This window comes from Primulina huaijiensis, chromosome 1 (assembly GCF_012295235.1).
Source record: "Primulina huaijiensis isolate GDHJ02 chromosome 1, ASM1229523v2, whole genome shotgun sequence".
NCBI classification, from domain to species: domain Eukaryota; kingdom Viridiplantae; phylum Streptophyta; class Magnoliopsida; order Lamiales; family Gesneriaceae; genus Primulina; species Primulina huaijiensis.
The window spans coordinates 2,298,490-2,318,757 of NC_133306.1; the positions used below are offsets into that span (position 1 = coordinate 2,298,490).

Consider the following 20,268-nt stretch of genomic DNA (forward strand, 5'->3'; position numbering starts at 1 on the left):
ATATTAATATAAAATTCTGTTATTTTAGTTGATGATGCTAATATATTATTTTTTTTAGTTTAAAAAAACTTGTAATAGGATGGATATAAGTTTTGATTTAGGTATAATTCCTTACATTAGCAAGTGGTTGTTGGTCAATTTCTTCTGTTAAAGTTTTGTGTATTGTATCAGTTTAGTATTAATACAATTAACTAAAGGCAATTAGGAATGGGAAGAGGACATCAAAGGAACGGAGAATCTCATTCCTTACTAAATATAAAATTCTATTCTAATTTGGCGGGTCAGCCCGTCCCGTTTAGGCCCGTCACGTCTTGGCCCGCAACCCAAACGAGCTCAGCCCGTTTGATCTGCCTCCAAACGGGCTGCTATTTTATCAACTCAACCCACTCAAATTTTATAGCGGGACGGGCCGGTCCGATAGGCCTGACCCAATTTGACAAGTCTAAGAACTTTAGAGCATACACATCTTTAGAACTAAGCCAAAAAAATGTGCAATAGTACCTTTATATCATTCATAATAAAAACACAAATAAGAGGAAAAAACAGCCATTTTGACCATGTATCTTTAAAATCATAACATTCACAAAAAAAAGGTTTCACTTTTTTCACAAACTACCACTTTGTTCGTTTTTTTAAGAAAAATGTATGCATATTGCTAACTAATATTTATTTGTCTGGCCGTTGATGGCATGCATATTCAAACACGGGCTAATGTTATGTAACTAATAGTTCACTTGGCAAAAAAAAATATTGAGGAGCATTTGAATTAGGGTTTGGATCATTTGGCAAAATCTCAAATGCCCAACACATATCAACTCTGCCATATTTTTTTTTCCCCTTAAAAACCTACACAATGGAATTGTAATAAAAACCTAAGCAATTGTACTTATATATAATTACCTCATTAAAGCCTTAGATTACAAATTGTTGTCATAATAGATCGCTAACAAACAAAATCAAGATTGAATGCACATTTATATGAACAACTTCCGACACCAACTCCATCCTCCCGCTCAATCCTAAAAATGGATAACATAGCTAATCAATATAGAGTAAGTCTCTTGTGAGACGGTGTCACAAATTTTTATCTGTGAGACGAGTCAACTATACCGATATTCAAAATAAAAAATAATACTCTTAGCATAAAAAGTAACACTTTTTTATGGATGATTCAAATAAGAGATTTGACCTACGAAATTGATCTGTTAGACCGTCTCACAAGAGTTTTTGTGATCAATATATTTTCCAACCCTCATTCACTACCATTGATATATGCAATAGACCATGATTCTTTAAATTAAAATACAATTTTCTAAATGTAATTTTATTTATTTTTTACTGATTTTTTTTAAAAATAGTACGAGCTTATTCTTAACATTCCTTAATTTAGGATTTATGTTATGTCGGAATAAATTTATTAAATAATTTCAAGAAACAATATATAAGTAAATAAATTTAAAAAATGACATATTCCCATTTTTACCGTGGTCTGGACTCTGGTACAAGCGTTTCAGACTGCATAAAGACTTGGTTTCACCATGCCATGAAATCTCTTGTCTTACAAATTAAAGGTAGATCTTTGTGATGGATTTCAATAATTGATATACTTTCCTAAATAGCCTTTGTCTTCACCATTTTACTTCTTTCTTCGTTCATCACTTCCCCTTCATTTAAAAAAAAATGTTGTAAAAAAAAGAAAAGAAGAGAGAATAGTTCGAAGATCTGAAGCTCATTTAAGCAATCAAGACACAAAGATCTTAATAGTGGCGAAAAGCTACTCATTATCTTCTTCCATTGCTTTTACTTACTTTAGTTCATTTATTCCTCGGACCGGTCCTCTTCTTTCCTTTTTTCTCTTTTCTTGTACGAGTTTTTCAAACTTGCTATAAAAGCTTTAAGATCTGCTTTAGTTTTTGTTTTTCTTGAAGCCCTTGCGAAGCTTTCGGTTGTTGTAACCTGCTTCATTTCTCCTCTTTCCATTTTTTGAGCTGAAAACGGAAGAAATTGGAGAGTAATGGGTGGTGCGTGTCAGTCTGGATGAAAAGGTTGGCTCTTTTTGGTCTTCAAGGGGGTGAGGTGGGGTGGGGTGAGGTGGGAGTTTCAGGTCTGATACCTTTCGAAGTATATGATTTTTCATGAAGCCCTTTTGTTTTTAGGGCTATTGTTTTTTTGGGTTCTGGCAGTTGTCATTCTATTTGGAATATGAAGTTGTCATCTTCGTCTTCCACGTCGGGCTTTGATACGCAGCCGGGGGAAGGTTTGATGGTTTCATTATTATTATTTATTTTTTTCGAGAATGTTTTTTTTATATTGATTTGCAGTATTCTTGATATGTGTTTCTTATGTGAGTGGTAGACGAGAAGAAATGCTTGAATTCGGAGCTGTGGCATGCGTGTGCGGGTCCTCTGGTATCGCTTCCACAAATTGGGAGTCGGGTTGTTTATTTTCCTCAAGGACATAGCGAGCAGGTTTCTTACAATTTCAGTTGCATGTTCTCTGGTTCAATACTTTCATTTAGTATTGACGTTTGAGGTTATTAAACAGTTCATGGAATAAATTTATGGTAGGTTGGTAGTTTGTTTAGTTAGTTTATTTGATATGTCACCATAGTTCGTCGAAACTGGCTCAATAACCACAGTTTCAATTCTCATAGCAATATAACGGAATTGGTTGCCGGTTTTTTTTAACTTTCTTTTTTGTTAAATCTTCATATTTTTTTTTAAATTTCAAAACATTTATAAGCTGTAAGTAATGTTTAAACTTTATTCAACATCTTAGCTACCAAAAATCGAAGTTAATGGAGTATGGGGGAATTCCAATCATTTAGAAACACATTTAAGCATCTCTTACATTCCCAAAATAAAGCTGGTGATTTAGTAGCATCTGTTACACCAAAGGCTTGGTGTCGTCGTGGTAATAAAAAATGACTTCGTGGTACTACAAGAATGAGATTTCATTAGTTTAGGGACTTGAAAATGTAATAAAAGATGAGCAGACTTTTCCGTCTTTGAAAATGAGATGTGGCTATTTTGAAAACACATTAATATTACTTGCAAACATATCCGAGCCAGATTAAAAGGTCAGGGTTACCTGATATTGTAATCGTCATTGACCAACTTGTCAATTGATGAGATAAAATTAATGAAATTTTTTATGTTGAAGTACTTATTATGTCAATGAATACATAATTGTAACGACGTAATAAAAAGCATAATATCCAACACCAGTTTTGATAACTGATAGGTATTATAAAAAATCTTATAAGATGAGACACATAGTACATCGAGTGACGGAAAGGAATAAATCTTAAATCATTTCATCTTAGGAGTTCAGTGCAATCAATTTTATTAAAAGATCAATAATTGCATCATGATTCCAACACCACTTCCAATAGAAAGCTGATGATCTCTATTTTGTGAAGGAATTGAATCTGTTATTTTTTTCTGAATCTTTTTTGTTTCTTATTTATTTTTTATTACCTTTTCCCAATATTTATTTTTTTAAACTTATCTGTTCTTCTATTCTTTTTCCTTTTTCTTTTAATGAAATTTAATTCTCCATGTTATAGCCGACATATAACCGTTCCAACATTTTGTTCCATTTCACGCTGATATATCGCCTTTAACTGTTCTTTCACCTTCTCCTTTACAAATCTGGAAATATGGAACAGTAGTGGTAGTTCTTATTCCAGTGCCCCTTGTATTTTTCTACTTGTCTTGGGCAGTGATGAATTTTTTCCTGGCATCATTAATTTGCTACATTAAATCAATTAAATATATTTTCCCAATTAGTAAATTATTCAATGTGATTCTGACATTCAGTCGCTGTAAGCTTCAGCTGGTTGAATATAGTTCCACACGTACGATTTCAATTATTATTCTAGAACGAGCTTATGTATCCTACAAGAATGATAATGTTCGTAAGATTAAGGTGCCCATGGTGTAATTTTGATCAGTGATTTGTATATAGGTTACTGCCTCGACGAACAAGGAAGTAGATGCAACGATACCTAACTATCCTGGCTTGTCACCACAATTAATCTGCCAACTTCACAATGTTACAATGCACGTATGTCACTTTTTTTTATATATGTTTCTACTTTTGACCAGCATTATTTTTATTAATGGCCTAAATTCTCAATATTGCAGGCTGATGTTGAAACAGAAGAAGTATACGCTCAGATGACTTTGCAACCACTTAGCCCTGTATCACTCTTAACTTAGCATTTATGAATTCTATCTAGTCACTGTTGGTCGACATCTACTAACTTTTTCAGTTTTGGTTAGCAAGACCAGAAGGACATATGCCTGCTGCCGGCAGAACTTGGCTCACCAAGCAAACAACCAACCAACTATTTCTGTAAAACATTGACAGCTAGTGATACCAGCACTCATGGAGGATTCTCTGTTCCTCGCCGAGCAGCTGAGAAAGTTTTTCCTCCTCTTGTAGGTTCCATCAGTACTTGTGTTTACTGGTTTGCCTTGTAATTTTTATTAATTTCCTACCTAGTTGGGTTACGTTATAAATGTTTTTTCAGGATTACTCTCTGACACCTCCTGCACAGGAATTAATTGCAAAAGATCTTCATGGCAATGAATGGAAGTTCAGGCATATCTTCCGAGGTTGGTTTCGAGAATAGTTTGTCCCAAATCGCATCAATTTATTTTGGTAACTATTGTGAAAGAATTGATTTGGCACTTGTTGATACACATTTCTTTGTGATGTCATAAAACTTCAAGAGTTTTCAAGGACAAATGAAATAATAATTTTATTACTTTGTGATCCACATCTTAAAGTTATGATTTTGGAAGAAGATGTGTGTTTGTACATGTGTTTGAGTTTGACAGAGAGAGAAATAGTGCTCAATCACAATAGATATTGAACAATGGATGAGTTGATTATGCTTTGAATATTAACAGATGATGTTGTGCATATTTGATTTGATAAGAACATCTGAGAAGATTTTAGCCTGTGGACATTGCTATTTGTTGGTATGACACACATTTTGGACATTTTGACAAGAGTAGATTTTTTTATGGGATTGATTAATTGAGTAGGTCGTAGTCTTCTTACAACATTTTATTCAGAGAGGTTTCAGTTAGGGGGCTACTCATGGGATACTGAAATATAGAACCTGCATATCAAATATGCTGACAAATTTTTCTAGGTGGAATTTCATTCTTGAGTTGCTTATAGATTGACTCACACATGCAGGTCAGCCAAAGAGACATCTCCTTACTACCGGATGGAGTGTTTTTGTGAGTGCAAAGAGAATTGTTGCTGGAGATTCTGTTATATTCATTTGGTATGTTGTCTGGATTTTTGTGTCTCCTAGAGAAAAAGCTTAAGGAGCTTTTTCATGATTGCGCTTTGTTTCCGCTTTCGACTTAGAGCTTTCTGTTTAGCTGTTGATTTCAATAACCTAAATTAATATAGCAAAGATGTTTAACATATAATTTTGCTCCCAATATTATATTGGAATGTTGTGGGATATGTCGGTTGGAGGGTGAAATGGTGATTTGTCATTTAATCATATTAATTTTCACAAGGCTAATCGCCTGCACCAGATATATTATTATTCATATCATAATCTCTCTCATCATATACAATAACTTTAATGACAACCTTATTGCGTTGTCATTATATCTTCTTCTTCTTTGATTTTTTTTTTGTTTCTGCTGTTTTGACTCTTTCTTTAACTCTCTTATCAGGAATGAAAATAATCAGTTGCTCTTGGGGATTCGGCGTGCTAATCGTTCCCAGACTGTTATGCCTTCGTCTGTTCTGTCAAGCGACAGTATGCACATTGGTCTTCTTGCAGCAGCTGCCCATGCTGCAGCAACAAATAGTCGTTTCACTATCTTTTACAATCCAAGGTGTGTTTCTCAATTTTATTATCTTAGGTAAGACGCTCCTTCACACGTTTGGTTATTCTATTCTCAGGGCTAGTCCATCTGAGTTTGTGATACCTCTGGCGAAGTATGCCAAAGCAGTTTATCATACCCGAGTTTCTGTGGGGATGCGCTTTCGGATGCTTTTTGAAACAGAGGAATCCAGTGTCCGTAGGTATGTCTAAATGTTCCTGCATATTAAATGCATGCGGCAAGTGAGAAAGAAGTCCACCTTTTGATCTTCATTTTTTTCAAACTCGTGCACTTTGAATCTGTACAAATCTGGAACGCTTTATTTTGTGTATAAACATAAAGCCCAAAGCTTTTTATTTGAGTGAAAATATTTTAGTGTGGTTCCATTTTTTGAAAATAATTTTACCTTTTGAATATATATTCCATTGGTAATTGGCATTATCTTTTTTTTTTCATTCTTAAAAAATAAAATCAAAGTTTTATGTATATTTCTGGGAAATGAGTTGGAATTTGAAGCTTGTTTTGACCTCATTAAGGCTGCGTTTGGTTTGGTTTGGCTTGGACACAAGTTAGGCTGTCACATGTTCAAATACACTTATTGCATCATCTTATATTTTCCTGGTAATTATTTCAAAACATGCTTGTACGTTGTTTCATGTTTTTCAAAGCTTATCAACTTTCAGAAAAACATGCTATTTAAACCTTATTCTCATACTTAAGAAGCAAAGGCATCACAATGTCTTCAAGCATTTCACTTTGGAAAAGTGAAACCCAGCACATTATGGATTGTGAAAATTCTAATTCTTCAAGGTTCGATACTGAATATCAAAAGCTTAGGAGATGTGCAAATATTTTTGCTGTCACTTGAAAATTTTAAGGTTATGTGTACTCGTGGACGGATGAAGTGGTATGCACACTACTGAAATTTTGTACGTTTGAACATAGGTACATGGGTACAATTACCAGCATAAGCGATTTGGATCCTGTTCGTTGGCCAAATTCACATTGGCGCTCGGTAAAGGTATATTGATTGCTTTCTCTCATTCATTGTCTCTGCTACCGAGACGAAACCAAAATGCCAAACCAAGACCCGCATTGTGAAGGCGGAGTTTAGATTTCAGAACGTGATGGCACTAACATGCTGCTTCAGCTTCTGAAATCCTTTACTCAATCTATTCCACGCCCTTGAATAAAGAATCCTCATTTGTCTACTGCCTCTTTTTAAAGCACTCCTGACTATATCTGGGGTCCTTTTTGCCAATTTTTTGTTTACATTTTCCCCTTACTGTAGAACTACAAATTCTGGTAATAATAAAGCAATTATTGTGGTTCTGTTTTATGGTTCTCATAAGTGGTCTACTTGTGTTATTTTTTTGTGAATGGCTAAATTAGTCTCAAAATCATGAGCTCGGCTGGGGCCTTAGCCTCAAGGCCATTTAGCTCCTTGAGATCCTCACTGAGATGTTTGTGCGAATCAAATTGTCTTCTATGTGCTTCCTATGTAGCTTTCCACAGGACACGTGTGCATATTTTCTGTGTCGTTTAAAAAATGTGGAACTTGAACATGAGTATCCTGCATTTTCTTTATTCAGGTGGGATGGGATGAATCAACTGCTGGGGAGAAGCAACCAAGAGTTTCTTTGTGGGAGGTTGAACCTCTGGCAACCTTTCCCATGTACCCATCTCCATTCTCCCTCAGATTGAAACGACCATGGCCATCTGGACTTCCTTTCTTCCCTGGTTTGGTTTATAATAGTTGGCTGAGAAAATTATACATATTTCTTGTGTTTAATTTAGATTTTGATACACTCCTTTTTATGTGTTATTTTTGTGCCATTCAGGTCTTAGAGATGGTGATATGAGCATGAATACTTCACTTGCATGGCTTCGTGGGGGTATGGGAGATCAAGGGATTCACTCACTAAATTTCCAGGGATTTGGTGCATCCCCGTGGATGCAACCAAGGCTCGATGCTTCCATACTTGGTTTACAACCTGATGCCTACCAACTAATGGCAGCAGCTCCACTTCAGGAAGCAGGGTCATTTGGTCCCAGTAAACTTACCAATCAGCCCTTGATGCAATTCCAGCAAAATATTCCAAATATTTCTGCTTCACTGATACAGAATCAAATGCAGCAACAGTCCCATTCTCAACAGAATTTCCTTCCTAACTTTCCAGAAAACAATGCTATTTCTCAGGGTCAAATTTTGCAACAGCAGTTGCAGCTCCGTCAGCCATGTAATGATCATCAGCGGCAGCAACAACTACTTCAGCAATCTCAGCAAATGCATCCACAATTTCAAGATGAACAAACCGAAAAAACCTTACCATGTGGCCTGCAAATGGGATTGACCTCTGAGCCGCAGCTCTCACCTTTGCAGACCTTGTCGTCAACAAACCAGCTACAGAACTTCGTGGATATCGTTGGTAACCATATGACTTCATCTAATAATTCTTCCATGCAGAGTTTTCTAAGTTCATTTTCCCGTGAAGGAGCATCCCACCCAGTGAACCTGCTTGGTCCCAGTCCTATAGTCTCACCTTCCTCATCTTCAAAACGACTAGCATTAGACCCTCAATTTCCTTCTAAGGTTTCTCAATTTGGCGTGCCCCATCCAGAAGAATTGATGGTATCCCATTCCAAGGTATCTGACCTTTCAGCCTTGTTGCCACCGTTTCCTGGTAGAGAATTTCCTGATTTCCATGGTGTGACGGATACCCATAATAATTTGTTGTTTGGAGTTAGTACAGACACATCAGTGATAATGAGAAGTGACATGTCAACCCTTAGAAATGGTGGCAATGCGAATGAATCACTACCATTGCCATATGCACCCCCTGCATTTGCTAGTGCTGCAGCCACCGACTTTCCTCTTAATTCTGACATGACAACCTCAAGTTGTGTCGTTGAATCAGGTTATTTACACTCAGAAAATGTGGATCAAACAACCCCATCACCTGGAACCTTCGTGAAGGTGAACAAGCATGTTTTTTTGCCCCGCATATTTCTCAACTATTTTGATAACACATCTTTGTTCAGATTTGTCACTTTTCTATGTAAGAAAATTTGAGAGGTGGATATGATCTTGGCTTCTCATAATGGCATGCACATTTTGAAGGATTGACATAATACCCTTAACCTTTTTCTCATAGGCTCCTCTATGAAGAATTTATTTTAGTTCCAACTCCGTATGACAGTGCCTTTCTATTGAGATATTATTTCTTTAAGGTCAAGGGAATCATGTCTTTAAATTCGTGAACCCTTTATGTTTCCTTTATCTGATGAACTGCCCTATTTTAGATATGTTTATAGGGTCATTTCGCCACCTTAGTACTCTGATATGACATTCAAGGATCCATGGCTTTTTTCCTTTCAGAGTGTGATGAACAATATGTCACTGTTTTTGTAGCCAATACTACTATTGATTTTGTTATATAACTGTCAGGTTCACAAGTCAGGGTCCTTTGGACGGTCATTCGATATCTCCAAATTTAGCAGTTACCATGAGCTGCGGAGTGAGCTTGCTCGCATGTTTGGGCTTGAAGGCTTGTTGGAGGACCCTCAAAGATCAGGCTGGCAGCTTGTATTTGTTGACCGAGAGAATGATGTTCTTCTTCTCGGTGATGACCCTTGGCAGTAAGCTTCTATCTTTTTGCATTTCTCTCTTGCTTTAACATTCTGTTTGAGATTTTGACCTAAACATTTTTTACGTATGCTGCATAGTCATTCCTCAAAACAGCACCTATGAGATGGACTCCAAAAAATGTTATTTGATTACCATTTTGTCTGAACGTCATCAATAGAGTTCCCCTTTTATTCCAGGGAATTTGTGAACAACGTCTGGTGTATCAAAATTCTCTCCCCTCTTGAAGTGAGGCAGATGGGTAAAGAGGGCCTTGATCTTCCTAACTCTGTCCAGACGCACCAGCTCTCCAATAGCGGCAATAGCTGTGATGATCATATGAATCGGAAGGACTCCAGAAGCATCTTAAATGGGATTCCAACTGCGGGTTCACTTCATTACTGATGACTTGTAGCCAATTGTGAAAACTATGCGAAATGTTTCTTGTAGACCAAAATATTCTCCATTGGTCTTGGTCAGACAATTTTTTTACATATTATCTGTTTTAGGCCAATGATGGTATGTGACCTGTTTATCTAGTTAACTTATGATCATTTGAAGCTCTCCGCCAGATGATTACCATGTATACATGCAATGGATCCTCATCCTTGTAGAAATAATGTGACATTAATGGAACTGTAAGACGTATTGTTGTTTGCATCAAGTCGCGGCTTCACCTTCTCGACTGCGCCATATGTCATGACAGTGGTCAGGTAGTGTGTGTAAATGATTAAAATTACACATACTATAAATTGCTCTTATGATTGTTCTTATATCCACACTTGAAAAAAAATGACAATAGGAAGAAGAAAGCGGAAGGGATGTACTTGAGGCACTTGGTGCATGTAATCAAATTACATTATTAAAATGATCCTCAAAATTTATCTATTCTTAGTTTTCCTCTTTCAACTAGTTAAAATTGGGTATTGATCTTGTAACTCGAAATTTTTTAGCCTTTGGTCCTCACTTACCAAAGTGATGATGTGGTGTCGGACATATAAGCCGAAGTTGAGTTAGATTTTTTGGCGGACGGTTGAAATATAATTTTTTAGAAAACTTAATCAACCATCAATGATATGTTAAAAATATAAATATATTACTTAAAAATAATAATTATAATAGTAATGGATAATACTTGGCATATGTTATAAGAAAGCTTATTTTTCATCTATAATATATTTCATAGCAATATATTATTTTAAAACTAAAGCAAAATTAGAACTTTAATCTTTCCAAATAAAATTACTAATATATAAATTTAAATCATAAAAGATAAAATTATGTTTTAATAAAGATATTTTAGATAAAATTGAGAAACCAAAACTTTAAAAATTTTAGGTTTTGGCAAAATCGGGTTGACATTTATATTTTGATCAATCATTGTTTTATTTATTTAGTTATATAACATAATTTTTATATATATAAAAATTTAAAAAAACTAAGGCCGAAAGTCGATAGCATTGTCATTGCAAGTTTAACATTTTTGGTATCACGTCGGTATTTTCTCCATGTTAATATTCTGTCAAAAAAGAATCGCTGCTAAAAAAATATACCTAAGTTACATGACCAAAACCAACTCTCATTACCTAAAGGACCAAAGCACAGACTGTGTAAATGGAGAGGACATTTTTTCACTATTTTCCCTATTTTTGCAAGAATCAAACAACGAAAGCATTTTTTTTTGAGGGAATGAAATTATTATTGTACGTAATATCACTCGAATGTGTGTCTAAATCGCAGAATCTTTCTCAAAGATGGAGTTAATTCTTCAGCGTGATATGACTAATTTAACGTTGGGAAATTCCCATGCATTTTACTTCACCCTGAAAAGACACTAGCTGGTTTCTTGGTCATCTGAAGGTCAAATGTAAACCGAACAACTCAATAACATAGTCCCCATTCCCCCCTAACCACCAGAGAGATCCGGGCATCAACCAGGAATGTTAGTTGCAATATTTCACTCTCAATCTTTACCTGTCATTCATTTCTGTTTGACTTCCTGGTTTAAGCTCAACAGACAAAACATACTAGCCAGTAGTGGTGAAAGATTGTCAAAGATTTCATAGCATGGCCGTTGAAGAATACCAGCCATTGATGCTTGGGCTTGACTCTCATGCACAGATTCCAGATTTATCAACAGATGAAATTGAAGAATTTTTGGAACATGGGCCGGTGGCCATCCGGTGGTACCCTCGACTCGTAGCATGGGAGTCGAGACTTCTCTGGTTTCTCTCCGGTGCTTCTATCATAGTCTTGCTGTTCAATTACATGCTCAGCTTTGTCACCCTTATGTTTACTGGGCATTTAGGTGCACTTGAGCTGGCTGGTGCCTCTGTTGCCAGTGTCGGAATTCAAGGTCTTGCTTATGGTGTCATGGTATAGAAATAATTATTCTGAAAATTTACCTTTGGGCATTTAAGTCAGAGCGATAATAGACACGTGCACGTCACAATTCTTTATTCTCAACTCTTCTAGCCGTACAGGATAAATTAGAACTACTCCCTGAAATTTGAAGTTTCAATAGTTAGAATGACACGTTCTTAAAACCAACCCCTGAGGTTTGATCAAGTCGATCTTCAAACCTTGTTTGAAGTTTTAGGCGCATGAAGATAAGAAAACTAAATCTCCGGAGATAACGTATACTCAACAAACATATTACTAAAAGATGTTTTAAACGTGTTCTGTCTTCTTTTTTTTATTTTTATCATAGCTAGGGATGGCAAGTGCAGTTCAAACTGTATGTGGACAAGCTTATGGAGCAAAGCAATATGGAGCAATGGGGATCATTTGCCAAAGAGCAATAGTATTGCACATTGGAGCGGCTGCAATGATCACACCCCTGTATTGGTTTTCAGGGCCAGCGCTTAAAGCTATAGGTCAATCACATAGCATTGCTGCACAAGGCCAAGTTTTCGCTCGAGGACTCATCCCTCAACTCTACGCATTTGCAATTAGTTGTCCCATGCAAAGATTCCTTCAAGCTCAAAACATTGTTAATCCTTTGGCCTACATGGCTGTAGGAGTATTCTTCTTGCATGTTCTGCTAAACTGGCTTCTTGTTAATGTTTTTGACTATGGACTTGTTGGGGTGGCTCTAACGCTTAGTTTTTCTTGGTGGCTGTTAGTCATTATTCAAGGGATTTACATTAGATTCAGTCCATCTTGCAAAGAAACTTGGACTGGTTTCTCGACCAGTGCTTTCAAAGGAATATGGCCTTATTTTAAGCTAACCGTGGCTTCTGCCGTTATGTTATGGTAATGGTAACACAGGAAAATCATGCATCTGTTATTCAATCCTTCTTTCTTGTCCCTTATCATTGTTTTCTTGTTTGTTGCAGCTTGGAAGTATGGTATTTCCAAGGTCTAGTGTTTGTCTCAGGCCTACTCCCTAATCCAACAATCTCCCTGGACTCTATTTCTATATGGTAAAAATCCAGAAAATCTTACTTAAAAAAAAAAAGAAAAAAAATCCAGAAAATTTCTTGGTTTCTTTAAATTTAAATGTTACCAGTTCTCACTCGTTCTCTCGAAACAACAGCATGAATTACTTGAACTGGGATATGCAATTTATGCTGGGAATAGCAGCTGCGGCCAGGTGACAAAATTTCTGGTTTCTTTTATTATTTAGAAGTCTTCCTCTTAATCTCCATTCTAAATATTATTTTGTGGTGATTGCAGCATTCGAGTCAGTAATGAGCTCGGTGCAGGTCATCCTAGGGTAGCCCAGCTCTCAATCATCATAGTGAACGCAACAAGTACCGTAATCAGCATACTCTTCAGCACAATTGTGCTTATATTCAGGGTTGGATTGAGCAAACTTTTCACAAGTGATTCGCAAGTCATTGAAGTTGTGTCTGATTTGACTCCATTACTTGCCATATCTGTTTTTTTAAATGGAATGCAACCTGTACTATCAGGTAACATAAATGATTGATTTGCTATTATTTAAGAGAAGACGGTTTGGTAGGAATGGATCCGTATCTTCTCATGTGACTTTCAGGTGTTGCCATTGGAAGTGGATGGCAAGCCGTGGTTGCTTATATCAACCTGGCCACTTACTATATCATCGGTTTGCCCATTGTATGCATTCTTGGATTCAAAACAAACTTAGGAGTAGCTGTAAGTTTTGCTTTTTCTGAATACTGGTATGAATTTTTGTATTTTGTATGTTAGTGATGAGGAAAATTCATGGCGGTTTTCTCAGGGAATTTGGTGGGGTATGATAATTGGAGTTGTATTACAAACCTTGCTTTTATTTGTCATAACTGCAAGAACAAATTGGGCATCTGAGGTAATCTTTGCTTTTGCTTTGATGTTGTATCATTGTTTTTTGCTTGTTTCCTAGTATTATTTGGATTCGCATTAATTGCATCTACACAACTTTCCCTACAGTAACGTCTAATAAACAAAAACATGATCAATTGCTCCAAAAATTACAAAATTATCTGCACATTGTATAAAATCACATTAGACCAGGAAACCTGCAAGTTTTTAGCCCAACGCCAGGCAGGTCTTCGTATATTGGTCTTTGAATTCATGTTTTCTTCAATTGTTTGCAGGTTGCAAAAGCTGCTGATCGGTTGAAAGAATCTGCAGAGGAAGAGTTACACCTTGAGGAAAATATATGATATCATAGAAAGAGGTTCAGTTTCAATATCTGCTGTGCATCTCTGGTTGATGTATCTTTAGGCTCTTAAGGAAAAAGACCTATACGTCTACATGCTTGTCAAATCATCATCATCATCATCATCTTCATCTTCATCTTCATCTTCAAATATAAATCTTTTTTCTTCATCTTCAACTTCACTGTCATCATTCACATTATCCACTTCATCACTACTGACATCTTTTAGACGCCCTTCAAATGTTCGACCTTCTACTAGTTGATTAGCTTCCGTTTGTTCTTCTGCTGTTTTCGCCAAAGATAAGAGAACATTCTTCGCTTTCTGATCAGGAGGGGTGCCACTTGATAGCATTTCATTGTACCAAACCACTGCACCACCAAAATCCTTGTTTCTGCCATAAGCATCCATGATCGTGGTGAAAATGGTTGGATTAGCATTGATCCCAAGGGCACGCATTTCACCATATTTCTCCATCATCTTTTCAAGATTAATTACTTTAGCGTAACCTTTTATCAGAGTCCCGTGAGTGACAACATTTGGTTCCAATCCATCTTGTTTAATCCTTCGGAAAAACTTCTCGGCACCTTCCATATCAGATGCATTAACATAGGCTGAGAGCATAGTTGTATAGGAACAAAGATCTGGTGTACATCTGCAGAACAAAAACGAGAATCAAATTATCACACTACACTGTTAACTCAATTCTTCATCCCAAATGGGATATTAGGTTCCACGTGTAACAAGCTAAACAAGATTATCACCACAGAATAAGTATGAATGGTAAATAATAAATTCTCTACAAACACGTAGGTATTGCAAATTAAGGAATTTCAATGAACGATCTGTCTATCAGCAACTAAGGTTATGTTACTTGATAATGGAAGGAAGATCCTTGTTGAGCCATGATATGAAATACAGATCAACTTGTGAAAAAAGGAAAACCCCGAACTCTGGAAAACAATTGGCTTATAGCCATCCAAAATTACCAACTTCACAGCAATTTTTACCCTGCCACCTCCACGAATCTCATTCACAGTATTTCATGTTTAAAAGCACTGGTTTGAAATAAGATTCAGGCTTCTGGGCTTTCGTTTTCTCAATTTTTTCTATCATTAGCTTCAAAAAGAATCTACAAGACACAAATAACATGACTCTATTAAAATTCAAATCAAAAGTGAGGCAAATGGTAAGAGGTTAACGAAGCAGTGCACCAAGGAATCATTCAATAATAGTATAATAAGCGAGAATTGAGTAAAAAGGAAAAAAATATATAACTGCGCCCTAGAAAAACTTCACCTGTCTCTCCGCATGCTCTTGAATACAATTCGTGCCTGCTCCACCATTCCTGAGATTGCAAAAGCATCAAGCAAGATGTTGTATGCTTTCTGTGTCGGCCTGGAAAGAGAACTATATAAGTTGAGAAAGTAGACAAATATTTGTCTAGCCATGGCATTCAACTGATTCCACAATTATCAACTGAATATTGATGGGAACTAGAATGTGGCAGCTTGAGTGTTTACTTTTGATTGGCATAACATAGGGTCCAATTACGGGCTCTTAGATTCACAATTATCACAGGCAACAAGAAGTTGCCTCAATATTTGGTGACCATTTAATAATGTCGTCTCTAGTTCACTAAGATGTGTTTACCGTTTTGAAGTGCAGCTATTTTAGTTATGCTTACGAAAACAGGTAAAAATGATCAGCTGCATATTGTTTTACAATAGTAAGAATTCTCTACAGAGTCGGACTTGAAGATGAAAGTGTCTGAATTTATTTTTTCATCTTGCCAAACATAAAGTTCAGATAGACTGCACAACTTGGAAATGAAGAAATTAGTGGGAATCACACCTAAGGCCAGCATCAAGCATCTCCTCAAATACAGCCAATGCCTCTTCTTCTCTCCTGGCTTTTCCATAGGCATTAATGAGCAGTGCATAGCTCACAACATCAGGTTGATTACCAGCTCTTTGCATCTAGAATGACAAATTTCCATAAAAAAAGTAGGTGAATTGTGCAGTAAAACATGGAAAATTACCATAGTTTAACACCTAATCAAGTTTCACACTGAGAGACAATTGACATGACCATAAAAAACCGAATTGTCAACCTATTTATTCTTAGAATAGCATGATCTGCTACACAGCAAACCCAAGGAATCTGCAGGCGCCAATAACCCTGATGCAGCCGTTGGATTCTTTTCTTTAGAAATGTTTCCAGATACATAAGAATTTAATTATATTGAAGAGGAAATTATTACAAATGGAGGCATCCACATGTGTGCTCATACAAGTGACAGAACAACTCTATCTATCAGTAAAAAAGTATACCAGTTACATACAAGTACTTACAGCTGGATTGAGATTTAGAAGACAAACATAAACAAAAAGCTACAAAAGCTTTCCCGGAATTCTCGATCTCTTTAAAATCTCATAAGTTCTTCCATTAAAATATTTCAACACCTGATGTTTCTTTAGCAGGACTGAGTACTAAAAATAAAAAAAATTCTCCAGCATGCTTCGACATTTTCCAAGATGTGTCTAAGCTTATGTTTGAGGCACGCCCTTATACAAAGTTGCCATCCTCAGGAAAGTGCTGTTTTCGTGGCTTAGACCATATATATGTGCCTCAAAGTACCGTTTTAGGCCTTTTGTTTGCCATACTCTAATACTCTCAATGAAAAACAAAGCAGAACAACTTCAGTTAAATCGTGTGAAAAAAATAGCAGACTGAATGAAAATGCTGATACTTTTGAACCTACCCGGTCAAACATATTTGCGACCTGCTTGTAGTTAGTTTCAAATGACATCAGGCTATTGTGTGTAACCGTGGTTTGCTGAACTCCTCTCTCAGGCATCAATGCAAATAGTTGACGAGCTTTGTCATAACTTCCAGCCTTTTTGTACATGTAAATCATCATGTGGAACATTTTCTGGTCTGGTTTTAAAGGTGAAGTTTCTTTATCTAGGAGGGTCTCAAAGATTTCCTCAGCTTCTCTAAACTTGTCACCCTGCAGCCGCCAAATGTCGCAAAAAAAGTTTCACTCAATAGTACCATCATCAATATGTAGGAGCACACAAAGTACCCATGATATGCTACTATACATGAAAAAAAACATCTTTCACTTAAAGATCTTAGCTAATACTCTGAACTTAGACATGTCATGCAATCAAGAACAGAATCCTAAAATAATTTAGATGCGTCATTCAACCAACAAAAAAATCCTAAATATAGGTAAGAAGTCATGTTTCCTGTGGCATCTATCATTTGGAAAATTTGTAGCAGCTAAGCAAGCCCCATTCTAGAATTTTGGTTCTTGAAACTCTTGAAATTTCGCCCTTAAAAGTGTTACAAGCACCCTAAGCAGTCCTTTTGCACGATCATTTCGAACAAGTCATTCTTTTCTGATTCATTAAGGATTCACAAACAATAAACTAACAAATAATCAAATTCCCGTTATTTAATAAAATAATGAGATGCCGGGTAGCAGAACACAAAGTGTGAGCCTTGGTTAATATTATAGCACCATCCCCCAGTAAGCATGCCGCATCAATAGAAGACCATAAATCGAGAATCCCAATGTTAAAAATTTTCTTACAGCTTTTAGTCAAACCAATATTTACTTGCTGTTAAGCAGCAAGATTATTCTTCATACTCTGAAGTTTCACATCAGCAGTAACACGTTATAATATGGTGTGCTACACATAATATTATTGCAATGAATGGAGTCACCTTAACAAATGTGTTAAGAATAATTTGATATGTCACTGCAGAGGGTTCAGGGCCTGAAGATTGCATCCTTCGAAATATAGCTTCTGCTTTATTATATTGACCTCCATTTCCATATGCCTCCATAAGAGCGGTATATGATATGACATGAGGCGCATAACCTTTTTGGTTCATGTAGCTTAGAACCCTCTCAGCTTTGTTAAAATCTCCTTGCTTTCCATAGGCAGTTATGAGCATCAAGAAGTCCATCTCTTTAAAATCCCACCAATGTTGAGTCCGAAGCCATTCAAGAATCTAGAAAATAAACAGATAAATGAGTGAAACAATAAAAAAACATATGTGCTTCAGGTAAATTAGGGCCCTGCAGATGCTAAAAAAAATAGAAATAAATTTGAAGAGAACTCAAAGTTTAAAAATAAAACAAAAATCCCTCAAGTAAAAAGTCCTTAAAACAACAAATTTTACCCTCTATCAGAAAGTTTTAGTTTGTTCTTACTTACCAAATATTTTATGCTAAAATAAAATTTTCTGTCATGATAAAATCCAGTATCTGGATATCTTCAAGTTCTAAAATTTATCAGCACCAACTTTGGAACTTCAAATGTATTCATTCAAGAATTCACAATTGTGTTTTATCTGCATACGACAATACAAGTGGTAACTCAATTTGTAAATCTAATGTGTTATAGATAGATTAGAAACACCACGAACAATAATGAAGAACAGATAAATCGAGGCGTTGCCCACCTCACCAACAAGGTTCCACTTCTTAAGCTGCTTAAACCGAACCAGGGTTCCAACAACCAAGTCTTTAGGGAGAGGCTCGCCCTTCGATCTTCGACTCCTGAGCACTGCAACCGCGGAATCCGATTCCTCAATTTCAAGCATAATTTTTCTCCAGTTCTTCTGGTCTGCTTCATCCGCATCATCCTTAAAAACCTCCACTTTCTTCTTCTTCTGCATGAACTTTCTTGGTGCCAACATACCCAGACAGACTACCTGTGCCCTCTTACATACGTGAATATTGGCACCAACTAAATTCTCACAACCATATGACTTACTGCAAAGTAACCACACACAATTAGAAAATATTTCACATACACAAACAAACATGAACAAATCTCCCAAAGAACTTCAAAACCACCCATACAAACCAGCTCTCATATGAACAAACATACGAAACTCACACTTTCCCATTTCCCACAAATAGCAAGACATGTTTAACAAAACATGAGAAAAATGCTTATACGGTATTCAAAAAAATATTTCAGAGAATGAGCTTTAAGAATAAACTTCAACAAATAATTGTAATTTCAGAATTAAAATCACATAAAGAAAGGGGCAACATGATAAAAGAAAAAAAAAAGACCTTGAAATTCTAGTGGAAGGAGCTGAAATGAAGGATTTAAGAAAAATTGTTGAAGTTTGAGGCATTCTTTGTTTTCAAGAATCTCACACTCCACAGCTTCAGCTCACTTTATATACTCAGCTTTCAGACACAACTCGCGAATTCAAAGAGACAGCAGGCCGCCCCTTCTGCTCGTAGCTTTTGATGTTTCTAAATTTTTAGATATTTTGTGGATAATTCCATTTGTAAGATAAAAAAAAATTGTGTGTAATATAATAATATCCTCTGGTTTTGGGAGTTCGTTACCGCGGCATTCCAAAGTGGCACAATTTACAATTTAGTCCCTACATTTTTATTTTCCAATCAATTTGGTCCATTTGCTTTGTTGGCGAACCGAGCCGCTCTTGCCTTTAGTGGGAACGAATTACTTATTTAATTTCACTTCAAATTTGATTAATAAAGAATGGTAAATTACATTTTGCTCATGGAACTTGAGCATTTTTTATTTTTTTCTCGTTATCGATGAATTCACGATTTTAATAATTTTTTAAAAAATTTAATTATTTTTCATTAGAATACTGACATGTCACCCGACACATCAACAATATCCGATGTCATGTCAGTATTTTCCGATGCCACTTAATCATTTTCTGGTGACTCGTCACATCAACATTTCAGTGAAAATTGACTATTTTTTTTAAAAAAAAATGCAAATTAGTATATTAAAATTGTGAATTAATTGATAACATATAATCAAAAATGAAAAAATAAGACAAGTTAATTGACAAAAAAATGTAATTTTTTCCAAGATGGTTACATGTTGATTGTTTAAAATTCATGATTTGAAATTACTCAATCCAAAAAAACCGTACATATTGTAGACTTCGATGGTCACAGAAAAAATGTCTGACATAATTTAGTTAAAAACAACATTTGAAGCAAATATGGAATATAAAAAAAACACAGAAAATTTCTTACTTTGCATGCACATGATTAAAACATGGCTATTTAGAAAATCATTTCTTGGGATGCAATATTTTTAAGCCAATCCAAAGTGTGTCTAATATTAAAACCAGA

The 20,268-nt window shown here is 35.9% G+C and overlaps 3 protein-coding genes across 4 annotated transcripts; 2 read left to right on the forward strand and 1 right to left on the reverse strand.

Annotated features, from left to right (window-relative positions):
• The first annotated feature begins 1,584 nt into the window (after positions 1-1,584).
• On the forward strand, positions 1,585-10,153 carry LOC140976126 (auxin response factor 6-like). The gene is made up of 15 exons (XM_073440031.1): positions 1,585-2,045; positions 2,157-2,257; positions 2,356-2,468; positions 3,970-4,068; positions 4,149-4,205; positions 4,287-4,445; positions 4,538-4,622; positions 5,215-5,305; positions 5,712-5,876; positions 5,944-6,066; positions 6,810-6,885; positions 7,457-7,604; positions 7,706-8,841; positions 9,313-9,503; positions 9,690-10,153. Exons 1-15 carry the CDS (start codon positions 2,038-2,040, stop codon positions 9,892-9,894), a joined length of 2,757 nt encoding a protein of 918 aa, XP_073296132.1. The 5' UTR covers positions 1,585-2,037; the 3' UTR covers positions 9,895-10,153.
• Positions 10,154-11,364: 1,211 nt separating this feature from the next.
• Positions 11,365-14,193, forward strand: LOC140976140 (protein DETOXIFICATION 41). Of its 2 annotated transcripts, none has more exons than XM_073440063.1 (8): positions 11,365-11,845; positions 12,204-12,744; positions 12,828-12,914; positions 13,028-13,084; positions 13,168-13,406; positions 13,490-13,608; positions 13,694-13,780; positions 14,049-14,193. In XM_073440063.1, the coding sequence occupies exons 1-8, from the start codon at positions 11,557-11,559 to the stop codon at positions 14,115-14,117; spliced, it is 1,488 nt and encodes a 495-aa protein (XP_073296164.1). In that variant the 5' UTR covers positions 11,365-11,556; the 3' UTR covers positions 14,118-14,193. The 2 variants fall into 2 exon arrangements, with proteins under 2 accessions (XP_073296164.1, XP_073296156.1); XM_073440055.1 differs by having other exon boundaries at positions 11,367-11,865; positions 12,200-12,744.
• LOC140976132 (pentatricopeptide repeat-containing protein At3g59040) lies at positions 13,775-19,452 on the reverse strand. The gene is made up of 7 exons (XM_073440044.1): positions 19,213-19,452; positions 18,591-18,903; positions 17,847-18,137; positions 16,876-17,124; positions 15,966-16,090; positions 15,411-15,509; positions 13,775-14,766 (listed from the first exon to the last, which is right to left on the reverse strand). The coding sequence occupies exons 1-7, from the start codon at positions 19,275-19,277 to the stop codon at positions 14,205-14,207; spliced, it is 1,704 nt and encodes a 567-aa protein (XP_073296145.1). The 5' UTR covers positions 19,278-19,452; the 3' UTR covers positions 13,775-14,204.
• Positions 19,453-20,268: the final 816 nt, after the last annotated feature.